We start from the raw sequence: 21,526 nt of genomic DNA, 5'->3' as shown, positions 1-21,526 counted from the left end.
TAGGTGAATGAATACATGGACATAGTGGGATCAATTAGCCATGACAATACAAACTGCAGCAGCAACATGTGAGCCCATCATTAAAAGGCAAGGCAAACAAACGAGACAGGGATTATAGCTACAATAATACTAATACAACAACAACAAAAAAAGTGCACAATGTCTTTACAAAGAGATTATACATTTGAGTAAAAGGTTTAAAACTAAAGTTGAATGCTAATATATTTTTTTAAATATTTGTTTTATTACATATTTTTTGGGATGGCCCAGATGTTATAGTCGAACGTAAGTGTTCACCGTTCACCGCATAGCAAACATTATGGGTCGTTCACTGCAAATTTGAGCACCGTGGAACGCCCCATAATGCGCTGCGATATCGCAGTGCATTGATGTCTGATGATTGGCCAAAGCATGCACCTGACCTGCATGCTTTGGCCAATCACAGCACGCTCTGCTGTAAGAGCCATGATTGGCCAAAGGCAGGGTGCCCTTAGCCAGTCATGGCTCAGGGGGCTAAGTCCATGCCCCACACTATATAAGGCTGCTTACATGGAGGCCATATATATAATTATTTATTTATTTATTTAAGTTACTTATATAGCGCCATCAATTTACGCAGCGCTTTACATATACATTGTACATTCACATCAGGCCCTACCCTCAAGGAGCTTACAATCTAAGGTCCCTAACTCACATTCCTACATACTAGGGACAATTTAGACAGGATCCAATTAACCTACCAGCATGTCTTTGGAGTGTGGGAGGAAACCGGAGTTCCTGGAGGAAACCCACGCAGGCACAGGGAGAACGTGCAAACTCTAGGCAGGTAGTGTCGTGGTTGGGATTTGAACCCTTCTTACTGATAATATTAAGAGAAAAGCACTTTAACCTTAAACTGCGTAGAGGGTTCTTTACTGTAAGAGCGGTTAGGATGTGGAATTCTCTTCTACAGGCGGTGGTCTCAGCAGGGAGCATCTATAATTTCAAAAAACTATTAGATAAGCACCTGGACGACCACAATATACAGGGATATACAATGTAATACTGATATATAATTACACACATAGGTTGGACTTTCTTTTTTCAACCTCGCCTACTATTTAACTATGTAACAAAAGTGAGTACACCCCTCAGATTTTTGTAAATATTTTATTCTATATCTTTTAATGGGACAACACTGAAGAAATTACACTTTGCTACAATGTAAAGTAGTGAGTGTACAGCTTGTATAACAGTGTAAATTTGCTGTCCCCTCAAAATAACTCAACACACAGTCATTAATGTCAAACTGCTAGCAACAAAATTGAGTAGATCCTTATGTGAAAATGTCCAAATTGGGCCCAATGAGCCATTTTCCCTCCCCGGTGTCATGTGACTTGTAATGCCGCCTACACACGACCGGACTTTCCGGCAGACTAGGTCCAACAGTCTTCCCTACGGACTTTCGGCGGAGTTCCAACAGTCTTTCCGAACGAATGGACTTGGCCACACATGAACGGACTAAGTCCATTCATTTTGAAAGTGATGATGTAAGACGGGACTAAAAAATTAAGTTCAATAGCCAGTAACCAATAGCTGCCCTTGCGTCATATTTGGTCTGTTGGACTAGCATCCAAACAAATGGTTTTCCCGATTAGGAATTGAGTCCGATAGGAATTGAGTCCGTCACACAGATTTGAAACATGTTCTATTTCTAGGTTCGTCTGATTTTTTTAAACAAAAAACGATCGAATTAGCCCACACAAGATTGAATTGTCCGATGGACTGATTCCGTCTGACCCAGTCTGCCGGAAAGTCCAGACGTGTGTACACGGCATAAGTGTTACAAATTTTCAGGTGTGAATGGGGAGCGGGTATGTTAAATTTGGCGTTATCGCTCTCGCTCTCTCATTCTGGTCACTAGAAGTTCAACATGGCACCTCATGGCAAAAAACTCTCTGAGGATCTGAAAAAAATAATTGTTGCTCTACATAAGATGGTCTAGGCTATAAGAAGATTGCCAAGACCTTGAAACTGAGCTGCAGCACGCTGGCCAAGGCCATACAGAGGTTTAACAGGGCAGGTTCCATTCAGAACAAGTCTTGCCATTATCGACCAAAGAAGTTGAGTGCACGTGCTCAGTGTCATATCCTGAGGTTCTCTTTGGGAAATAGACATATGAGTGTTGCCAGCATTGCTGCAGAGTTTGAAGGTGTGGGGGGTTAGCCTGTCAGTGCTCAGACCATATGCCGCACAATGCATCAAATTGGACTGCATGGCTGTCACCCCAGAAGGAAGCCTCTTCTAAAGATGACCCCACACGAAAGCCTGCGAACAGTTTGCTGAAGACAAGCAGACTAAGGACATGGATTACTGGAACCATGTCCTGTGGTCTGATGAAATCAAGATAAACTTATTTGGTTCAGATAGTGTGAAGCGTGTATGGCTGGAACAGGGTGAGGAGTAGTGATGGACGAACTTCCGACGGGACGTTTCGCGAACGCGGACCGCGAACGCGGCCGATAATTTGCGAACCGTAACGTTCGCGGCAGGCCCCATTGACTTCAATGGGAGGCGAACTTTGCAAACCTACAGGTCAAATTTGCAGCCACAAAATAATTACTAGCTGTGCAAACATAGTCCCACCACATGGCCATTTACATAACACATGTATGAGGTGAATCTGGGATCGACAAATACAAGCATTCTTTTTTTAAATGTGAAATTGTTGTGACAATTCAGGACTGTGGAGCGCATGAAGGCAATGGAGGAGAGGGAAGGTCAGGGTAGGCAAAGAAGAGGGTGCAGGAGATGATCACCAGCAGCGTGACATACAGCAATGACACCTGCACCATGATAGAGTGATCTGACACCAGCACCGTGATAGAGAGCACTGACATCAGCAGCGTGACATACAGCAATGACACCTGCACCGTGATAGATTGATATGACACCAGCACCGTGAGAGAGAGCACTGAAATCAGCAGCGTGACATAAAGCACTGACACCAGCACCGTGATATACAGAACTGACACCAGCACCGTGATATACAGCACTGACATCAGCAGCGTGACATACAGCAATGACACCTGCACCGTGATAGAGTGATCTGACACCAGCACCGTGATAGAGAGCACTGACATCAGCAGCGTGACATAAAGCACTGACACCAGCACCGTGATATACAGCACTGACACCAGCACCGTGATATACAGCACTGACATCAGCAGCGGGACATACAGCAATGACACCTGCACCGTGATAGAGTGATCTGACACCAGCACCGTGATAGAGAGCACTGACATCAGCAGCGTGACATAAAGCACTGACACCAGCACCGTGATATACAGCACTGACACCAGCACCGTGATAGAGAGCACTGACATCAGCAGCGTGGCATAAAGCACTCACACCAGCACCGTGATATACAGTACTGACACCAGCACCGTGATATACAGCACTGACACCTGCACCGTAAGCAGCCCCAGGAGGAAGTCAGCATAGCACAGGGATGGTGGAAGCCCCTCATAATGAGCATAGCACAGGGATGGTGGGAGCCCCTCATAATATGCACAGCAGAGGTACAGCCCCAGGAGGAAATCAGCACAGCACAGGGATGGTGGGAGCCCCTCATAATAAGCAGCCCAGGAGGAAGTCAGCACAGCACAGGGATGGTGAGAGCCCCTCATAATAAGCAGCCCCAAGAGGAAGTCAGCACAGCACAGGGATGGTGGGAGCCCCTCATAATGAGCATAGCACAGGGATGGTGGGAGCCCCTCATAATGAGCATAGCACAGGGATGGTGGGAGCCCCTCATAATATGCACAGCAGAGGTACAGCCCCAGGAGGAAGTCAGCACAGCACAGGGATGGTGGGGGCCCCACATAATATGCACAGCAGAGGTACAGCCCCAGGAGGAAGTCAGCACAGGGATGGTGGGAGCCCCTCATAATAAGCAGCACCAGTAGAAATATGACACCGCTCAACCTCTTCAAACAGGAGGGCTTATAGTACGGTGTGCTTTTTTTGGACAAGGAAGTGAGCCAAATGAAGAAAGAAGGTCTGTGTGCTTGATTAAAAAAATAGTTTAGAGACATATACATGGTCTACTGGTCACATGTGTTGAATTCCTCCGAGATCCATGCCTCATTCATTTTTAGAAATGTGAGGTAGTTAACACTGTCGTGAGCTAGGCGAGTACGCTTATCGGTCACGATCCCCCCTGCTGCGCTGAACGTCCTTTCGGACAGGACACTGGACGAGGGGCAAGCCAACAGTTCTATTGCAAATTGGGCAAGCTCTGGCTAGAGGTCAAGCCTGCCCACCCAGTAGTCCAGGGGTTCATCAATCCTCAGAGCGTCCACATCGGCCGTTAACCCGATGTAGTTGGACACCTGACGGTCTAGGCGTTCCCTGATGCTGGATCCGAATGACACCTGTCGATGGGTCGGCTGAAAGAATGACCTCATATCCGAAGTCCCCAACACATCTTCAAACCAGCCTCTTCTTGCAGGCGCTGTTGGATTGGTACCTGCAACTCCTTCTCTGGGAGTGGGAATTGCACCTCTGCCAGCGCACGCAAAATTGGGACAATTGTGAGGAGAGAGGAGAAGGAGAAGTAGAAGACGAGGCTGGACAGTGAGAGCCTGGAGTGTGGCTTTGTGTGTTCCGTTGCTCCCACTGGGCTCGGTGATGGCTGCTCATGTGCCTCCTTAAGGCGGTTGTCCCTAGGTGAGTGTTGGGCTTACCGCGACTAATGCGTTGACTGCAAAGATTGCAGATGGCAACGCTATTGTCAGCAGCGGACATGTTAAAAAAAGCCCACACTGCAGAGCCATGTGCCGGCGTCCTTGGAGTGCCAGATGTGACCATACATGGTCGATGACTCGATCCTGATACATTAGCAGTCTGCTTTGTCCCTCCTGTGCAATGTAAGTTATTCCTGCTTCTCCTCCCTATCTGCTGGTCCATATCTCCCTCTGAACTCCCCTCCTCTTCCTCTCTTGTGCGCACCCACGTGACATCACTAGACACGTCATTATTGACGTCACCTTCCCCACCACTATAAGTAGAGATCTCAGAGTAGGCAGCAACACCGGGGACCAACCTCCTCCTTGGGCTGATCTGGGTACTGTCGTCAGACTGCTGAGTGGCGGTTGTTGCTACCTCCTCTTCCTGATCCAATGCCAAGAGTTGCTGCGCATCAGAAATGTCTTGATATGGATTGGAAAATAATTTCTGTGACTCAAGCGGAAGGTATGTGGTGGTGGGGGTGGTGGTGTTGTTGGTGGTAGTGTCTTTGGGGGTGCGCATAGCAGAGAGTGAAGAAGAGGGTGCAGATCGAGAGGATGAGGAGGGTGAAGAAGAGTAAGGCTGAGTGCGTCCTTTAAAGTAATTGAATGCACCTTCTGCAACTTCCCACTTTGGCTCAAGCCTGTTGCTCCTGCCCTACCCCTACCACCCCTGCAGAAGGGCCTGCCTCTTCCTCTGCCTGTCATTTTTTAAATGACCCTGTGACAAAACTCTCAGTCCCTATACTGATAAAGGACTGCTGCAGTATAGGACAGCAGTCAGCAGTAGTGCACCTCAACCCTATATATTGTGGACCTATACCAGTCCTTAAGGAATAGCAGACTGTACCTCACTCAACCCTATGTACTGTAGTACCCTATACCTTACCAGTCCTTATAAAGGACCTTTGTGGAACTAGTAGGTTGTAAATGATTAGCAGATTGTACCTCAGTCCCTATACTGATAAAGGACTACTGCAGCAGAAGGGCAGCAGTCAGCAGTAGTGCACCTCAACCCTATATATTGTGGACCTATACCAGTCCTTAAGGAATAGCAGACTGTACCTCACTCAACCCTATGTACTGTAGTACCCTATACCTTACCAGTCCTTATAAGGACCTTTGTGGAACTAGTAGGTTGTGAATGATTAGCAGACTGTACCTCAGTCCCTATACTGATAAAGGACTGCTGCAGTATAGGGCAGCAGTCAGCAGTAGTGCACCTCAACCCTATATATTGTGGACCTATACCAGTCCTTAAGGAATAGCAGACTGTACCTCACTCAACCCTATGTACTGTTGTACCCTATACCTTACCAGTCCTTATAAGGACCTTTGTGGAACTAGTAGGTTGTGAATGATTAGCAGACTGTACCTCAGTCCCTATACTGATAAAGGACTGCTGCAGTATAGGGCAGCAGTCAGCAGTAGTGCACCTCAACCCTATATATTGTGGACCTATACCAGTCCTTAAGGAATAGCAGACTGTACCTCACTCAACCCTATGTACTGTTGTACCCTATACCTTACCAGTCCTTATAAGGACCTTTGTGGAACTAGTAGGTTGTGAATGATTAGCAGACTGTACCTCAGTCCCTATACTGATAAAGGACTACTGCAGCAGAAAGGCAGCAGTCAAGTATAATATTCTTTCTATATTTGGAAGAAAGAATATTATACGTGTACAAGCCTATTACCATACCAGTCCTGAAAAGAACCTTTGTGGACCTTTGTAATAGTAACAGCTACTGATTAAACTGACTGTCCCTCACTGCCACACACAGCTTCCTGCCTGTCCCTATTTAAACTGACAAAACACAGGCTGCTGGAACAATAACTTGAATAGCACTCAAAACTATATCCTGCATTACTTTACCATACCAGTCCTGAAAAGGACTTTTGTGGACCTAATAGTAACAGTTGATGATTAAACTGACTGTCCCTGCTGCACACAGCGTCCTGTCCCTCTCTCTACACTGACAAAAGACAGGCTGCTGCAACAATCAGTAGCACAGCAGTGCCTCAAACCTATATCCTGAACTACACCTAACACCTATACCAGTCCTGAAAATAAGTTTTGTGGACCTAATAGCTAGCGATTTGGGTCACTGCAGTCTCTCCCTGCTCCACACAGCAACCTCTCCCTATAGTGACATACGAAAGAATGTAAAATGGCTGCCGGATCGGGTCTATTTATAAGTTAGGGGGAATGTCCAAGTGTCCATGTGCTGTAATGTCTCAATTGGCTGTCCTGTACCCCATGATGGATGTGTCATCATAGGTCAAAGTTCTTTTACACAGTAAACACGGAAGTCTGCCGGGCAAACGGCGGCAATAGTCCGCCGATCGGGCGGACGGCAAACAGCCGAAATTCGCCGCAAAACGACCGCCAGGCGAACCGTTTGGCCATCCCTAGTGAGGAGTACAAAGACAAGTGTGTCTTTTCTACAGTCAAGCATGGTAGTGGGAGTGCCATGGTCTGTGGCTGCATGAGTGCTGCCGGAATTGGGGATCTACAGTTCATTGAGGGAACCATGAATCCCAACATGTACTGTGAGATACTGAAACAGAGCATGATCCCCTCCCTTTGGAGCCTGGGCCGCAGGGCAGTATTCCTACATGATAACCACCCAAAACACACCTTCAAGATGACCACTGTCTTGCTAAAGAAGCTGAGGGTAAAGGGGATGGATTGAATCTGTGGGGCATCCTTAAACGGAAGGTGGAGGGGCACAAAGTCACTGATATCCACCAGCTCTGTGATGTCGTCATGGAGTGGAAGAGGACTTCAGTGGCAACCTGTGCAGCTCTGCTGAACTCCATGCCCAAGAGGGTTAAGGCAATGCTGAAAAATAATGGTGGTCACACAAAAAAATGGCAGTTTGGGCCCCATTTGGACATTTTCACATAGGAGTGTACTAGTTTGTTGCCAGTGGTTTAGACATTAATTGCTGTGTGTTGAGTTATTTTGAGGGGACAGCAAACTACTTTACAAAGTGTTATTTCTTCAGTGTTGTCACATGAAAAGATATTATAAAATATTTGCAAAAATGTGAGGGGTGTACTCACTTTTGTGAGATACTGCATATACAGTGTAGTTTATATATATATATATATATATATATATATATAGAGAGAGAGAGAGAGAGAGAGAGAGAGAGAGAGAGTAAAGGGGGCTGAATACAAATGCACCCCACACTTTTTAGATATTTATTTATTTATACTTTGTGATGGTCTATCACATAGAAAAGGAAGCGCCACCTGAGTGTAGTATTATAGAATGCTTTTAATGACACAAAGTAAGGTCCACGTACAGGATAAGAACATTAAAAAGGCTCATCTGTGTATATGTGGTCCATGGTGTGTTCCTCTGTTCCGGATCCGGTGATGCTGCAGGGATGTAGGGCTACAGATCGTAGATTATCGGCCAGTAGCTCCTTCTGTGGCCATCAGGAAGAGGCTAGGGCTGGTGTGGATCGTGCGTGATGTCACAGGTCGTCCGATCACTTTCGGGGGAGGGCTTCACCCAAGGAGAGAGGCAGTGGATAGGCTGTGAATAGGCCCTCTCTACTTGGGTGAAGCCCTCCCCCGGAAGTGTTCTCTGAAGTGATCAGATGACCCGTGACGTCACGCGCGTTCCACGTGCGTTCTACGCCGGCTCCATTCTCTTCCTGATGGCACAGAAGGAGCTCCTGGCCGATAATCTACAATTTTTAGCCCTGCATCCCTGCAGCATCACCGGATCAGGACCAGAGGAACACACCATGGACCACATACAGTGCCTTGGGAAAGTATTCGGCCCCCTTGAACTTTTCAACCTTTTGCCACATTTCAGGCTTCAAACATAAAGATATAACATTTTAATTGTTTGTGAAGAATCACCAACAAGTGGGACACAATTGTGAAGTGGAATGAAATATATTAGATATTTTAAACTTTTTTAGCAAATAAAAAACTGAAAAGTGGTGCGTGCAAAATTATTCGGCCCCTTTACTTTCAGTGCAGCAAACTCACTCCAGAAGTTCAGCGAGGATCTCTGAATGATCCAATGTTGTCCTAAATGACTGATGGTGATAAATAGAATCCACCTGTGTGTAATCAAGTCTCTGTATAAATGCACCTGCTCTGTGATAGTCTCAGGGATTCTGTTGAAAGCGCAGAGAGCATCATGAAGACCAAGGAACACACCAGGCAGGTCCGTAATACTGTTGTGGAGAAGTTTAAAGCCGGATTTTGATGCAAAAAGATTTCCCAAGCTTTAAATATCCCAAGGAGCACTGTGCAAGCGATCATTTTGAAATGGAAGGAGTATCAGACCACTGCAAATCTACCAAGACCTGGCCGTCCCTCTAAACTTTCTGCTCAGACAAGGAGAAGACTGATCAGGGATGCAGCCAAGAGGCCCATGATCACTCTGGATGAACTGCAGAGAACTACAGCGGTGGGAGAGTCTGTCCATAGGACAACAATCAGTCGTACACTGCACAAATCTGGCCTTTATGGAAGAGTGGCAAGAAGAAAGCCATTTCTCAAAGATATCCATAAAAAGTCTCGTCTAAAGTTTGCCACAAGCCACCTGGGAGACACACCAAACATGTGGAAGAAGGTGCTCTGGTCAGATGAAACCAAAATCGCACTTTTTGCCAACAATGCAAAACTATATGTTTGGCGTAAAAGCAACACAGCTCATCACCCTCAACACACCATCCCCACTGTCAAACATGGTGGTGGCAGCATCATGGTTTGGGCCTGCTTTTCTTCAGCAGGGACAGGGAAGATGGTTAAAATTGAGGGGAAGATGGATGCAGCCAAATACAGGACCATTCTGGATGAAAACCTTTTGGAGTCTGCAAAAGACCTGAAACTGGGATGGAGATTTATCTTCCAACAAGACAATGATCCCAAACATACAAAATCTACAAAGGAATGGTTCACAAATAAACGTATCCAGGTGTTAGAATGGCCAAGTCAAAGTCCAGACCTGAATCCAATCGAGAATCTGTGGAAAGAGCTGAAAACTGCTGTTCACAAACGCTCTCCATCCAACCTCACTGAGCTCGAGCTGTTTTGCAAGGAAGAATGGGCAAGAATTTCAGTCTCTCGATGTGCAAAACTGATAGAGACATACCCCAAGCGACTTGCAGTTGTAATCGCAGCAAAAGGTGGCTCTACAAAGTATTAACGCAAGGGGGCCGAATAATTTTGCACGCCCCACTTTTCATTTTTTTATTAGTTAAAAAAGTTTCAAAAATCCAATAGATTTCGTTCCACTTCACAATTGTGTCCCACTTGTTGGTGATTCTTCACAAAAAATAAAAATGTTATATCTTTATGTTTGAAGCCTAAAATGTGGCAAAAGGTTGAAAAGTTCAAGGGGGCCGAATACTTTCGCAAGGCACTGTATACACAGATGAGCCTTTTTAATGTTCTTATCCTGTAAGTGGACCTTACTTTGTGTTATTAAAATCATTCTATAATACTACACTCAGGTGGCTCTTCCTTTTCTACCCTTCTCGTTCCAGCTGACTATAAATAACGAATCTCAAACACTACCATTGGCCCTCAAGTTATTGAGTTTATAGTTTATGGGTGTATCCCATGCTCCTTCTCCCTTTCCAAGTTCAATGTTCCCAATAAAAAATAAAAAATAAACCCTTTTTTTTGGAGCCAGTGGAAGAGTGAGGAAAAAGCTGGGTGCCTGGCTGTGTGTGCTCTAAGTGGAGAAATAGGATTTTTTTTCACCAGCAGCTCCTACAGGGGTGGGCTACACATAACTACCATAATTACAATTTAAGTTTCTTGCGTGTACAGTATAATGAGAATATATGTAATTAAGGTAATAAAATAAACAAAGCCTATCACAGAGGGACCTTGTCTACAATCCCTAGAGACCTAAATCTGAATTGTGGAAAATACATAAGCGTGAGATCAAACAATGTTCTGCAGCATATAGCCCCAGAAGAGTTGTCAGTGCTGTATGAGTGTCATATGTCTTTTTATACTGTAAAGTATTATTTCTCTCTTTATAGAATTTAAGAAGACATTTAAAATGAATTGAATATATTAATTTGATATAACAGTGCCTGGAAATACTGGACTGTAGTCATCTGACCAGGTATTGATTTTACAGTATGAGTATAAAGGCAGCATGGGGCTTGAATCAGAAAAAGAGCTCACTGCTGTGATGGTGGAGGTGAATAGTAACAGCTGTCCTTAGCAACATCCTAATGCCCTGTACACACGGCCGGACTTTCTGACGGAGAATGTGCGATCGGATCTTGTTGTCAGAAAATGTGATTGTGTGTGGGCTCCATTGGACTTTTTCCGTCTGAATTTCCGACACACAAAGTTTGAGATCTGGATCTAAAATTTTCCGACAACAAAATCTGATCGTTTAAATTCCGATCGTGTGTAGACAATTCCGACGGACAAAGTGCCACGCATGCTATTGTCCTCTTTATAGTCCCGTCGTACGTGTTCTACATCACCGCATTCTGAACGATCAGATTTTCCGACAACTTTGTGCGACCATGCATATGCAAGACAAGTTTCTGCCAAAATCCGTTGGAAAAAATCCTACGTATTTTGTGGTCAGAATGTCCAACCGTGTGTATGGGGCATTCGAGTTTTTCAGGCAGGCTTCATGAGCTACATAAATGGCCTACACCTATAACAAGGACATTATTAAACTTTGATCAAAGCTGTACAGTTTTTATCTACAGACATCACTTATCTGCATAGGCAGTTGTTTGGTAAAGGTGAACTATGGGGTTGATTTACTAAAGACAAATCCACTTTGCACTACAAGTGCACTTGAAAGTGCAGTCGCTATGGATCTGAGGGGGACATGCAAGAAAATAAAAAACAGCATTTTTGCTTGTACATGATTGGATGATAACATCAGCAGAGCTTCCCCACATTTCAGATCTTCCCCTCAGTTCTACAGCGACTGCACTTCCAGGTGCACTTACAGTGCAAAGTTGATTTGCTTTTAGTAAATCAACCTCTATGCCTTTAAACCATAGCTCCCAACTGTCCCTGATTTCGAGGGATTGTCCCTGAATTGGAGCAATGTCCCTCTGTGTCCCTCATTCCTCCTCATTTGTCCCTCATTTTGGTCTGATCTATATAGTTGTATATAAAATGGACTTTTTATCTATCAAAAAGTGTTTTCCAGCACTAAACCTTTCATCTGATCTCTAAATTGCTGCATTTGTAAATTCCAAAAGCCAATATAAAGGAATAGTAGTGGTGAAAAAAGCACTTGTGGGTTTAACCAATCTTGTTTTTTTTGTACACACCCTTTAAGGGGGCGTGGCAGGGGGTGTGTCCTATGCCTGCATGCTTTTGCTAATAGGTGTCCCTCATTCCCATCTCAAAAAGTTGGGAGGTATGCTTTAAACTGAGGGTTCAATTGTGCTTTGACTGTACTAGAGAACATTTGGGTCACCTCTCCTACCAAACTGAAGTGTTCTGCTTGGCAGATCTGCGTAAATATTAGTACTGGAAAGACAGAAAGATAAATCCCTTTTCAGGTAATACAGCTCCTATATATGTACAGTATATCATCTGTGTATTTAGCTATTTGTCTTGTGTTCAGCTTTAGGTCAGCATAACTCCCAATTTGCACACTTCTTTAGTAAGAAAGTATTAAACTGGTCACAAATGGCTTGAATTTTGGTCATTTCCTGTAAGCACCAAAACTAATTGGCCAAATAATGATTACATCCCATCAGACGTCATCAGTGTTCACGTAATAAGGTAATGAGGGGGGAAACAAACACGGGACTTTATATGAGGTGTGTATCCACTAACAAATAAGGTACATATATATATTTTGTGTAAACCATAAATATATCCATTGGTAAGTATAGTACATATGCATCATTGGTATAACCATAAATAACAAAAAGTATACAAGAAAGAACAAATGTTGATTGTAATAATACATTCCAGCCAGAAAATGGTACAGAATTAAAAACATAGGTCAGAAAATTGCACACAGCAGCATCACATGGGAATCATGGCATTCATAAAATGTGTACCAGTAACAACTATACAGACATAAAATAACAAAATAGGGGTTACTGTTAAATATATTATAATTGATTACCAATAATGGTTGGTAGTTGGATAATTCCATAATAAAAATGGCCAGGATTGCATCCTAATGCTCTACACCAGAGGTTCCCAACCTTTCGAAGAGTGAAGGCCACTTAAGTGACTTGGTAACCGGTCGTGGGCCACAATGAGTGGAGCGGGTGAATGATAGGTCTATGTCCACTCTGCATATAGAGAGCAGACATGGATACAACCCACTCTACTCTATGGGCCCTTCGAGGTAGGTGGCGCACCTGCGAATCAGTTTGAAAGCAGCCCAGTACCCACTGCAGAACAGATATGGCCTTATTTGGTATCACTCTGCCTGTGACAGGAGTCAGCGCTATACAGGAAGCATCGCTTTATGTGGCTCTGCACCACAGCCTCTTGCTTTCTCCACTGCTGGATTAATTCACAACACTGAGGCTCTAGGATGACGGATCGGTGATCCAAGCTTACCAACCAGCCATCCCAGAGCAGGAGGTCGCGGGCCACATCAGAGGCCACTGGTTGGGCACCCCTGCTCTACACGTTACGTGAAAAAATTCACTTACTCAGGAGCGGGTGCAAGCCATATATTGATCAGTTTAAACTGTACACATATCGTGTGAATAGCCATGGGTGGACTATATACAACTTGCACACACTCCTGAGGGAAGTGAATTTTTTATTGACCATTATTGGTCATCAATTCTAATATGTAAAATTCTAATTTGTAATTCTAATACAATAAGAGCCAACAGCCATGCAAAGTGTCGGTTGCCACTTCTCAAAGGGAGATGTTTATAGATCCAATATATCGTATTCCAAGAACATAAGCAAAAATATTATATAATGTAAGCGAATAAACCAAAACTGGATTTGCATATATTATTCCTATAACATATCACACAAGTGATGTCTTTCAGTTTATCGAACAAAGAAGCCATCTGGATGAGAAGCAAAACATTTTCGGACTTGTTGGACTTGATTTGCTACCTCTAGTTACAGTACATGATCTGGATGACTAAAAACCATCATAGACCAGTAAAAATGTTTTTTATTTATACTGCAGATTTATGAATTCAATCAAAAATATGTGTGGAAAGAATTATACAAAAGTCTCAGAATTTGTTCTTCTAGGATTTGGAAACCTTCACACATTAAATGTTGTATTGTTTATAGCCTTCCTAATCATCTTCATATTCACTATCACAGGAAATCTTCTGATCATTGTATTAGTATCCATCACCCCAGCCCTTCAGACACCCATGTATTATTTCCTAAGTCATCTCTCTTTTTCAGATCTGTTGATGTCAACCAACATTCTTCCAAACATGCTTGGCAGTCTTCTTCTTGGGGAGATAATAATTACATATTGTGGCTGCATCACACAATTTTATTTTTTCTGTGCTACAACCATTACAGAATGTCTCCTCCTCGCAGTCATGTCTTATGATCGGTACTTGGCCATCTGTAACCCTCTGAGATATGCCAGTATCATGGACATGATGTTTTGTGTCAACCTTTCGGCTTGGCCATGGCTGTTGGGTTTTACATTGAATCTTATCGGCGTTTTGACTCTGTCAAATTTTGACTTTTGTGCTGATAATGTCATTGACCATTTCTACTGCGACCTCTCCCCTCTTCAGAAGCTCTCTTGTTCAGACACCTCTTTGGTTGAACTTGAAGCTTTTGTCTATTCCATACCAATATTTATTTTTCCATGTGGTTTTATCATGGTGACGTACATCTACATCTTCCATACTATTCTCAGCATGCTGTCCACAACAGGCAAACAGAAAGCATTTTCAACCTGTAGTTCTCACCTTCTTGTGGTGGGGACATTTTACGGGACACTGATCGCTAAATACATGATACCCTCTAATGGAAACTCTTTGCTTATCAATAAGATTGCATCTTTGCTGCACACTGTGTTTACTCCTTTATTTAACCCTATTATATATAGTCTGAAAAACCAAGATATCAGGACAGCACTTCAAAAACTCTCTTAAGCCAAATACACATAATCCTAAAATCGGATGAAAAATACCGCTTTCGAGGCAATCAAGCGATATTCTGATCATTAGTACACAGCTTTCGAGAGAAGAAAAACGAAAGTTCATCCAAAATGATCTGCAGGGACAAGGACGAAAATTTTTCTCATACGATACAAGATTGTATGATTTTCATTTAATCAGTACAGTTTTTGTCCTAAAATACAGTACAAGTACAATATAATACATTAGATCACTTCCGAAGTTGTATTCTGTTATACAAGATTTTTCGTAAGTTGAGTAACCATTATTTTTCAATATGAGACTAGCATGCAGATCAAAACAAAAAGTGAATGCTCATTCATCTAATATTCTCATTGTGTGTAGAAATAATCCCTGTTAATGAATGATAATAGCAGGAACAGGGTGGTTGGGATTAAAGCGGTGCCCAGAACAAGGAAAATACATAGATATAGTAAAATAGAAATATATTACTTAAAACAACAATGCATGTGGGGTTCAGATAAATTATTAGCAGAGCATAGTTTAGCTGGTCATTTATATCCGCATACATAAGGTGGCCAATAATGGATGTCATATCCCAACAAATTTCACCAACATTCTTTCTTCTTCAGGGAATTTTTACAAACCACCAATTTCCATGTAGTTTAGAGGAGTCTCAAGGAAAACACACCAGGCCAGTCCACAGATTACGGAGGGGGAGGTTATGTGTGACCACAGGGGATATATGGGGGCCAGGAAGACACTGCTATGGGTAAGTATTAATGTAGGGCCGCCAGGGAGTGATTGCAGTCATGGGATGTAATACCATCACATATGAACCACTTGTACTATGCAGTACACAAAAACAGTGGTCACCCCTGCCCTGCCTTTTAATGAATGGTTCTTTACTGATAAACTGATATACCATCTGCACTGACTTATCATGTCTGCACACCTGCTTTGCCCATTATCAAGAGTTCCTACTATACCATCTGGATTTCTTTTTTTTTTCTGTCCCAGATAGAATAAATGTATCTTTTGGTTTTGCTGTATTCAGTGGAGCAGTACGGTACTCTATTCTCTAGGTCTGATCAGGTTCCCCAAGTTTTGTGGTTGATTGTTCCTGCTTCCAGAAATAGATTGGGAGGATCAATCTTTGGGTTATGAATATCTGACCTCAGCCAGAAGGTGGTTGATGAGAAGAAAAATGTTTGGGAAGCCTGTTCAGTAATGTAATTCTCCTGGGGCTGCTGCCCCTAGGAGGCAGCCTGGATGTATACTGAAGAGTTTTTATTAGGCTTCAGCATTTGCCTGGCTGAGGGTTTGAAGGAACTTGGATTGAAAGATATTTGCTGGATGGAATCACCTGTGGAAGCTGGTCTGGAGAAGATCCTCTTCCCTGAGGTGTTGCATGGAAGTTAGGTGGCTGACAACTGTCCTTGGACATTATCAGTAGGACTTTGATGTGGAGCTCCAGGTGTGCATGTGAATTGAAGATTAATGCCAGAGGTTGCTGTAAGGACTGGGACTGCTCATATAGAGTCTTGCATATCCTAAATGTGCAGTGCTAAATAAAATTACCATGTGCAAAACACCATATATGACATAGTGCAAAACCTTTGAAGTGAACAGAAAATCCAATCAAAATATTATTCAATCCAAAAACGTCCTTATGCAAAAGTGCAAAATATATTACATTCATAAAGTGCAAAGTTCATAAATTGATCACTAAAGTGCTCCTGTGCAAACAGTTCATGCATGCCAGTGTCCCACACTGGATAGATGGATCCTGACGGTGCAGTGCTCAGACATTCACCATTGTGACACCTTCACCATAAATCAGATGAGGGCTTACCAGACCACCAGTGATCTTCCTTACTCAGGAAGATTATTCAGCACTTATTGGGATCTCTGATCCTCAGATGGAAATCCCAAAGTGTTCCCCCACCAGCCTCACTATGTTCCCCTTATGGTGACAAGATGATCCATCTCACCATCTCAGATGGAATGGATGGATGAATGAATCCTCAGAGTTAAAATGGGTGAAAAACAGGGAGACTCCTCATGGTTTAGTATGGTCTCAACCATTTTATTTTAAAATCACCTACATATAAAACAAAGATGCTGTTGGCTATAAATCTCTCCACTATAGGCAGTGCTATCCTTCAAACAGTCATTAATTCAAAAAGCATCTGTGCAGCAGTGTGTGTGCATCATCACTATGATCGTTTCATTATATGTAACGTCATCAGGTTTACCCACTAGCTCGGATTATTAATAGGAGCTTACAATCTAAAGTAATTAATTATAACATATAAAAGGTTGGTGCTAACGCTCATATGCTTATAACTGTGAATATAGTGCATAACATATAACCACACTAAAGTCACTAACTCACATACATGCATATACTAGGGCCAATTTAGACAGGAGTCAATTAACATATCAGCATGTCTTTAGAGTGTAGGAGGAAACCAGAGTACTCCTACACAGGTACAAGGAGAATGTGTTTACTACTCATTGACACCACTGCTGAAAATGTCTGATTGATGGCACATCTGTCCACCTTAACTAGCCAGAGATCTACTTAGTGATAAATATTAAAGAATTTACCATATTTAAAGTCAGCCTTGCAATGGAGGTTGGGGGTAATTAAAACTAGAAATGAATTCCTCTGGGATACAAGCATAACTAGTTAGGTGCTGTCTCGGACAGGAGGGTAAGAGTAAATGCTTTCCTGGTTCTGTGGTCTTTTTGGCAGGTTTTTCTCTGGCTCCAACCATTGATCCTGTGTTATAAAAGAGTGGCAGTGGTCCAGAGTGAGAGAGGTCCAGGGAGCCTGGGGATGGAGTGCCCCCAAGAGAAGGTTCCCCTTGCAGAAAAGAGAGATTTGTTGCCCATAGGTGAATAAGACAGAGAACGACACCCTCGAGTAGCAGAAGGATGTCGCTCATTACTACTGGGATATGAAGTCAGCAGAACTTGGGGTTCGCCATGAAGACACAAGCCGTCCAGTCCAGAGGATCTCTGCCTTGGTCAACATTACAGAGACTATCTCCTGCATTCCTGTTAAAGACTTGCTTGGCTGACATCCCTTCTGTCTCCAGTTCTCGCTTGCTGTTCCACTACACTGATCCCTGACTTTCTAGCTTGGCTGACTATCTGTTCCGGTTACCGAACTTTGGCTATGTTTTGACTATGTTTGTTCTATTTACTTTTATTATTAAACAAGTGTGATTTAACTGTACTTCTGTCTTGGTCTGATTCATGGTTTCCGACACTCTGTAATAACAGTGGACACTACCTTTGCAGAAATACTGGAATTTAGGTTGGGGATATAGGCAGGGCCGGACTGGGAATAAAATCCAGCCCTGGAAAAAATTTCATACCAGCCCCACAGCATTATTATACCAGCGCAACAGCATAACGTCATTATTTTATGTTCATAAAAGGGAAAACCACACATTTTAAAGCACATTTGAACAGTGTATTCTATATAGATAAGACAGATATGAACTCACATAGGGATTTATATGTATGTATGTACAAATTCCAGTTAAAAGTGGTCAATCATCAAGGGGGACCCCAGGAACTCAGAACATGGGGGGGGGAGGGAGACCACCTTCTGCAGAAAGAATACACTAAGGTAAGGGGGGGTGGGTTACTGATATAAGGGGGAAACCCTTTATATCAGTGCCATTATCGTATTCACTCCCCCCTTACATCAGTGACCCCCCTTCAGACTGGCCTGGTGGTGCTGTCACTGACGACATCTCAGGTGCACTGTGCAGGGCTCAGTCAGTCAGTTCCAGCTTGGTTGGCTCTGGTTTTATCCTATAGTCTCCTCTTCACAGTCCACACAAGTCTGACTTCTCCCATGACCCCCATCCTGACTCCTCTCCAGACTCCCTCAGAGACTACAGACATGATACAGGAGATGGTCAGAGACTGCAGACAATACCGGAGATGGTCAGACTGCAGACATGATACAAGAGCTCAACGCAGCCTCACCAGTGCCCATCAAATGCAGCCTCACTGTGCCCATCAATGCTGCCTCACTGTGCTCATCAAATGCAGCCTCACTGTGCTTTTCAAATGCAGTCTCACTGTGCCCATGAATGTGGCCTCACTGTGCCCACCATTGCAGCCTCACTGTGCCCACCATTGCAGCCTCACTGTGCTCATCAAATGCAGCCTCACTGTGCCCATCAATGCAATCTCAATGTGCTCATCAAATGCAGTCTCACTGTGCCCATGAATGCGGCCTCACTGTGCCCATCATTGCAGCCTCACTGTGCCCATCAAATGCAGCCTCACTGTGCCCATCAAATGCAGCCTCACTGTGCCCAAAGGCAGCCTCACTGTGCCCACCATTGCAGCCTCACTGTGCCCATAATTGCAGCCTCACTGTGCCCATAATTGCAGCCTCACTGTGCCCATCATTGCAGCCTCATGTCCCAGTCTGCAGTCCCTGTCTGTGGGAAGGTGTGCTGTTGATGCTCGGTACGGTACCTTGCATGTCAGCAGGATATCCATGATGGCCAGCAGCAGGCAGAGCCTGTTCTCGTTTTGGATGGGGATGGTGCTCCTTTCAGAGGATCTGTTTGCTGTGAGATAGAGTGGTCCCTGGCCACCTGCACCTTCAGCCATCCTTATTTTTCATCCCCAGTCAGCCTGTCCCCTGGTCCTGGGGAAGTGGAGAGCACTGTGTGGAAGCTGGAGAGAAGGGGGAGCAGAGAGTACTGGTGGGGTTGGAGAGCACATGGGTGGGGGCAAAGAGCAGGGGTGAGTGGAGATCACAGGGGTGGGGAGTGCTGGGGGGGACTTGAGAGCAATGGTGGGGGCCAAAAAGAACAGAGGTGGAGAGCACGGAAGGCTGAGAGTACTGGGGGGGCTAAGAGTGTGGGGTAGCGAAGAGCACTGGGGGGGAGCTTGAGAGTACTGGGGGGCCGAAAAACAGGGCTGGAGAGCACTGGGGGGGTACAAAGAGCAGGGTGGAGTGGAGAGCAATTGGGGGAGCTTGAGAGCACCTGTGGGGGGCAGAAAGAACAGGCATGGAAAGCACGGGGGACTGGCGAGCACTATGGAGGACGGAGAGCACTGGCGGGGTTGGAGAGCACATGGGTGGGAGCAAAATGCAGGGAGAGTAGAGAGTACAGGCGTGGGGAGCGGTGAGTGCTGGGGGGAACTTGAGAGCAATGGTGGGGGCCAAAAAGAACAGGGGTGGAGAGCACGGGAGGCTGAGAGCACTGGGGGGCTAAGAGTGTGGGGTGGTGAAGAGCACTGGGGGGAGCTTGAGACTACTGGGGAGAAGAAAAACAGGGCTGGAGAGCAATGGGGGGTACAAAGAGCAGGGAGGAGTGGAGAGAAATGGGGGGAGCTTGAGAGCACCAGTGGGGGCCAGAAAGAACAGGGGTGGAAAGCACAGGGACTGGAGAGCGCTATGGGGGGCGGAGAGGACTGGCAGAGTTGGAGAGCACATGGGTGGGGGCAAAATGCAGGGGGGAGTGGAGAGTACAGGGGTAGGGAGCGGAGAGTGCTGGGGGGGAGCTTGAGAGAGCACTGAAGGGGGAGCCAAAAAGAACAGGGTTGGAGAGCACGGTTGCAGAGAGTGCTGGGTGCAGAAAGAACAGTGGTGGGGAGCATGGGGGGCTGGAGAGCACTGTGGGAGCTGGAGAGCACTGTGGGGGGGGGGGTGGAGACCACTGTGGGGGCTGGAGACCACTGTGGGGGGCTGGAGACCACTGTGGGGGGAGGTGGAGACCACTGTGGGGGCTAGAGAGCACTGTGGGGGGTGGAGATCACTGTGGGAGGGTGGAGAGCACTGTGGGAGGGGGGGTTGAGAGCACTGTGGGGGGCTGGAGAGCACTGAGGGGGGTAGAGAGCACTGTGGGAGGCTGGAGAGAAGTGTGGGGGTTGGAGAGCACTGTGGGGGTTGGAGAGCACTGTGGGGGGGGGGCTGGAGAGCACTGTGGGAGCTGGAAAGCACTGTGGGGGGGGGGGGTGGACAGCACTGTGGTGGCTGGAGAGCACTGTGGGGGGTGGACAGCACTGTGGGGGCTGGAGAGCGCTGTGGGGGGTGGACAGCACTGTTGGGGGGGGCTGGAGAGCACTGTGGGGGGCTGGAGAGTACTGTGGGGGCTGGAGAGCACTGTCGGGGGGCTGAAGAGCATTGTGGGGGGGCTGGAGAGTACTGTGGGGGGGTGGAGAGTACTGTGGGGGGGTGGAGAGCACTGTGGGGGGGCTGGAGAGTACTGTGGGGGGGTGGAGAGCACTGTGGGGGGGCTGGAGAGTACTGTGGGGGGTGGAGAGCACTGTGGGGGGGCTGGAGAGTACTGTGGGGGGGGGTGGAGAGCACTGTGGGGGGGCTGGAGAGTACTGTGGGGGGCTGGAGAGTACTGTGGGGGGGTGGAGAGCACTGTGGGGGGGGCTGGAGAGTACTGTGGGGGGTGGACAGGGCTGGAGAGCACTGTGGGGGGCTGGAGAGTACTGTGGGGGTGGACAGCACTGTGGGGGGGGCTGGAGAGCACTGTGGGGGGCTGGAGAGCACTGTGGGGGGCTGGAGAGTACTGTGGGGGTGGACAGCACTGTGGGGGGGATGGAGAGCACTGTGGGGGGCTGGAGAGTACTGTGGGGGGGCTGGAGAGTACTGTGGGGGCGACAGCACTGTGGGGGGGG

General features: G+C 45.7%; 1 protein-coding gene across 2 annotated transcripts; it reads left to right on the top strand.

Moving 5' to 3' along the window:
- The first annotated feature begins 10,730 nt into the window (after positions 1-10,730).
- LOC143935244 (olfactory receptor 10A4-like) lies at positions 10,731-18,027 on the top strand. 2 transcript variants are annotated; one of them, XR_013263480.1, is made up of 2 exons: positions 10,731-10,884; positions 13,778-13,923. XR_013263480.1 is itself a non-coding variant. In XM_077458952.1 (2 exons), exon 2 carries the CDS (start codon positions 13,928-13,930, stop codon positions 14,861-14,863), a length of 936 nt encoding a protein of 311 aa, XP_077315078.1. In that variant the 5' UTR covers positions 10,731-10,884; positions 13,924-13,927; the 3' UTR covers positions 14,864-18,027. The 2 variants fall into 2 exon arrangements, 1 of the variants encoding a protein (XP_077315078.1); XM_077458952.1 differs by lacking the exon at positions 13,778-13,923 and adding an exon at positions 13,924-18,027.
- The last annotated feature ends 3,499 nt before the right edge of the window (positions 18,028-21,526 follow it).

Source organism: Lithobates pipiens, unplaced genomic scaffold, assembly GCF_037356315.1.
Source record: "Lithobates pipiens isolate NorthernLeopardFrog02 unplaced genomic scaffold, aLitPip1_a1.2 Scaffold_28, whole genome shotgun sequence".
NCBI classification, from domain to species: domain Eukaryota; kingdom Metazoa; phylum Chordata; class Amphibia; order Anura; family Ranidae; genus Lithobates; species Lithobates pipiens.
This window is presented reverse-complemented; position numbering and strand designations above follow the sequence as displayed.

Coding starts and splice junctions, on each gene's coding strand:
- LOC143935244 (XM_077458952.1), top strand. CDS start 13,928: ATGAATTCAATCAAAAATATGTGTGGAAAGAATTATACAAAAGTCTCA.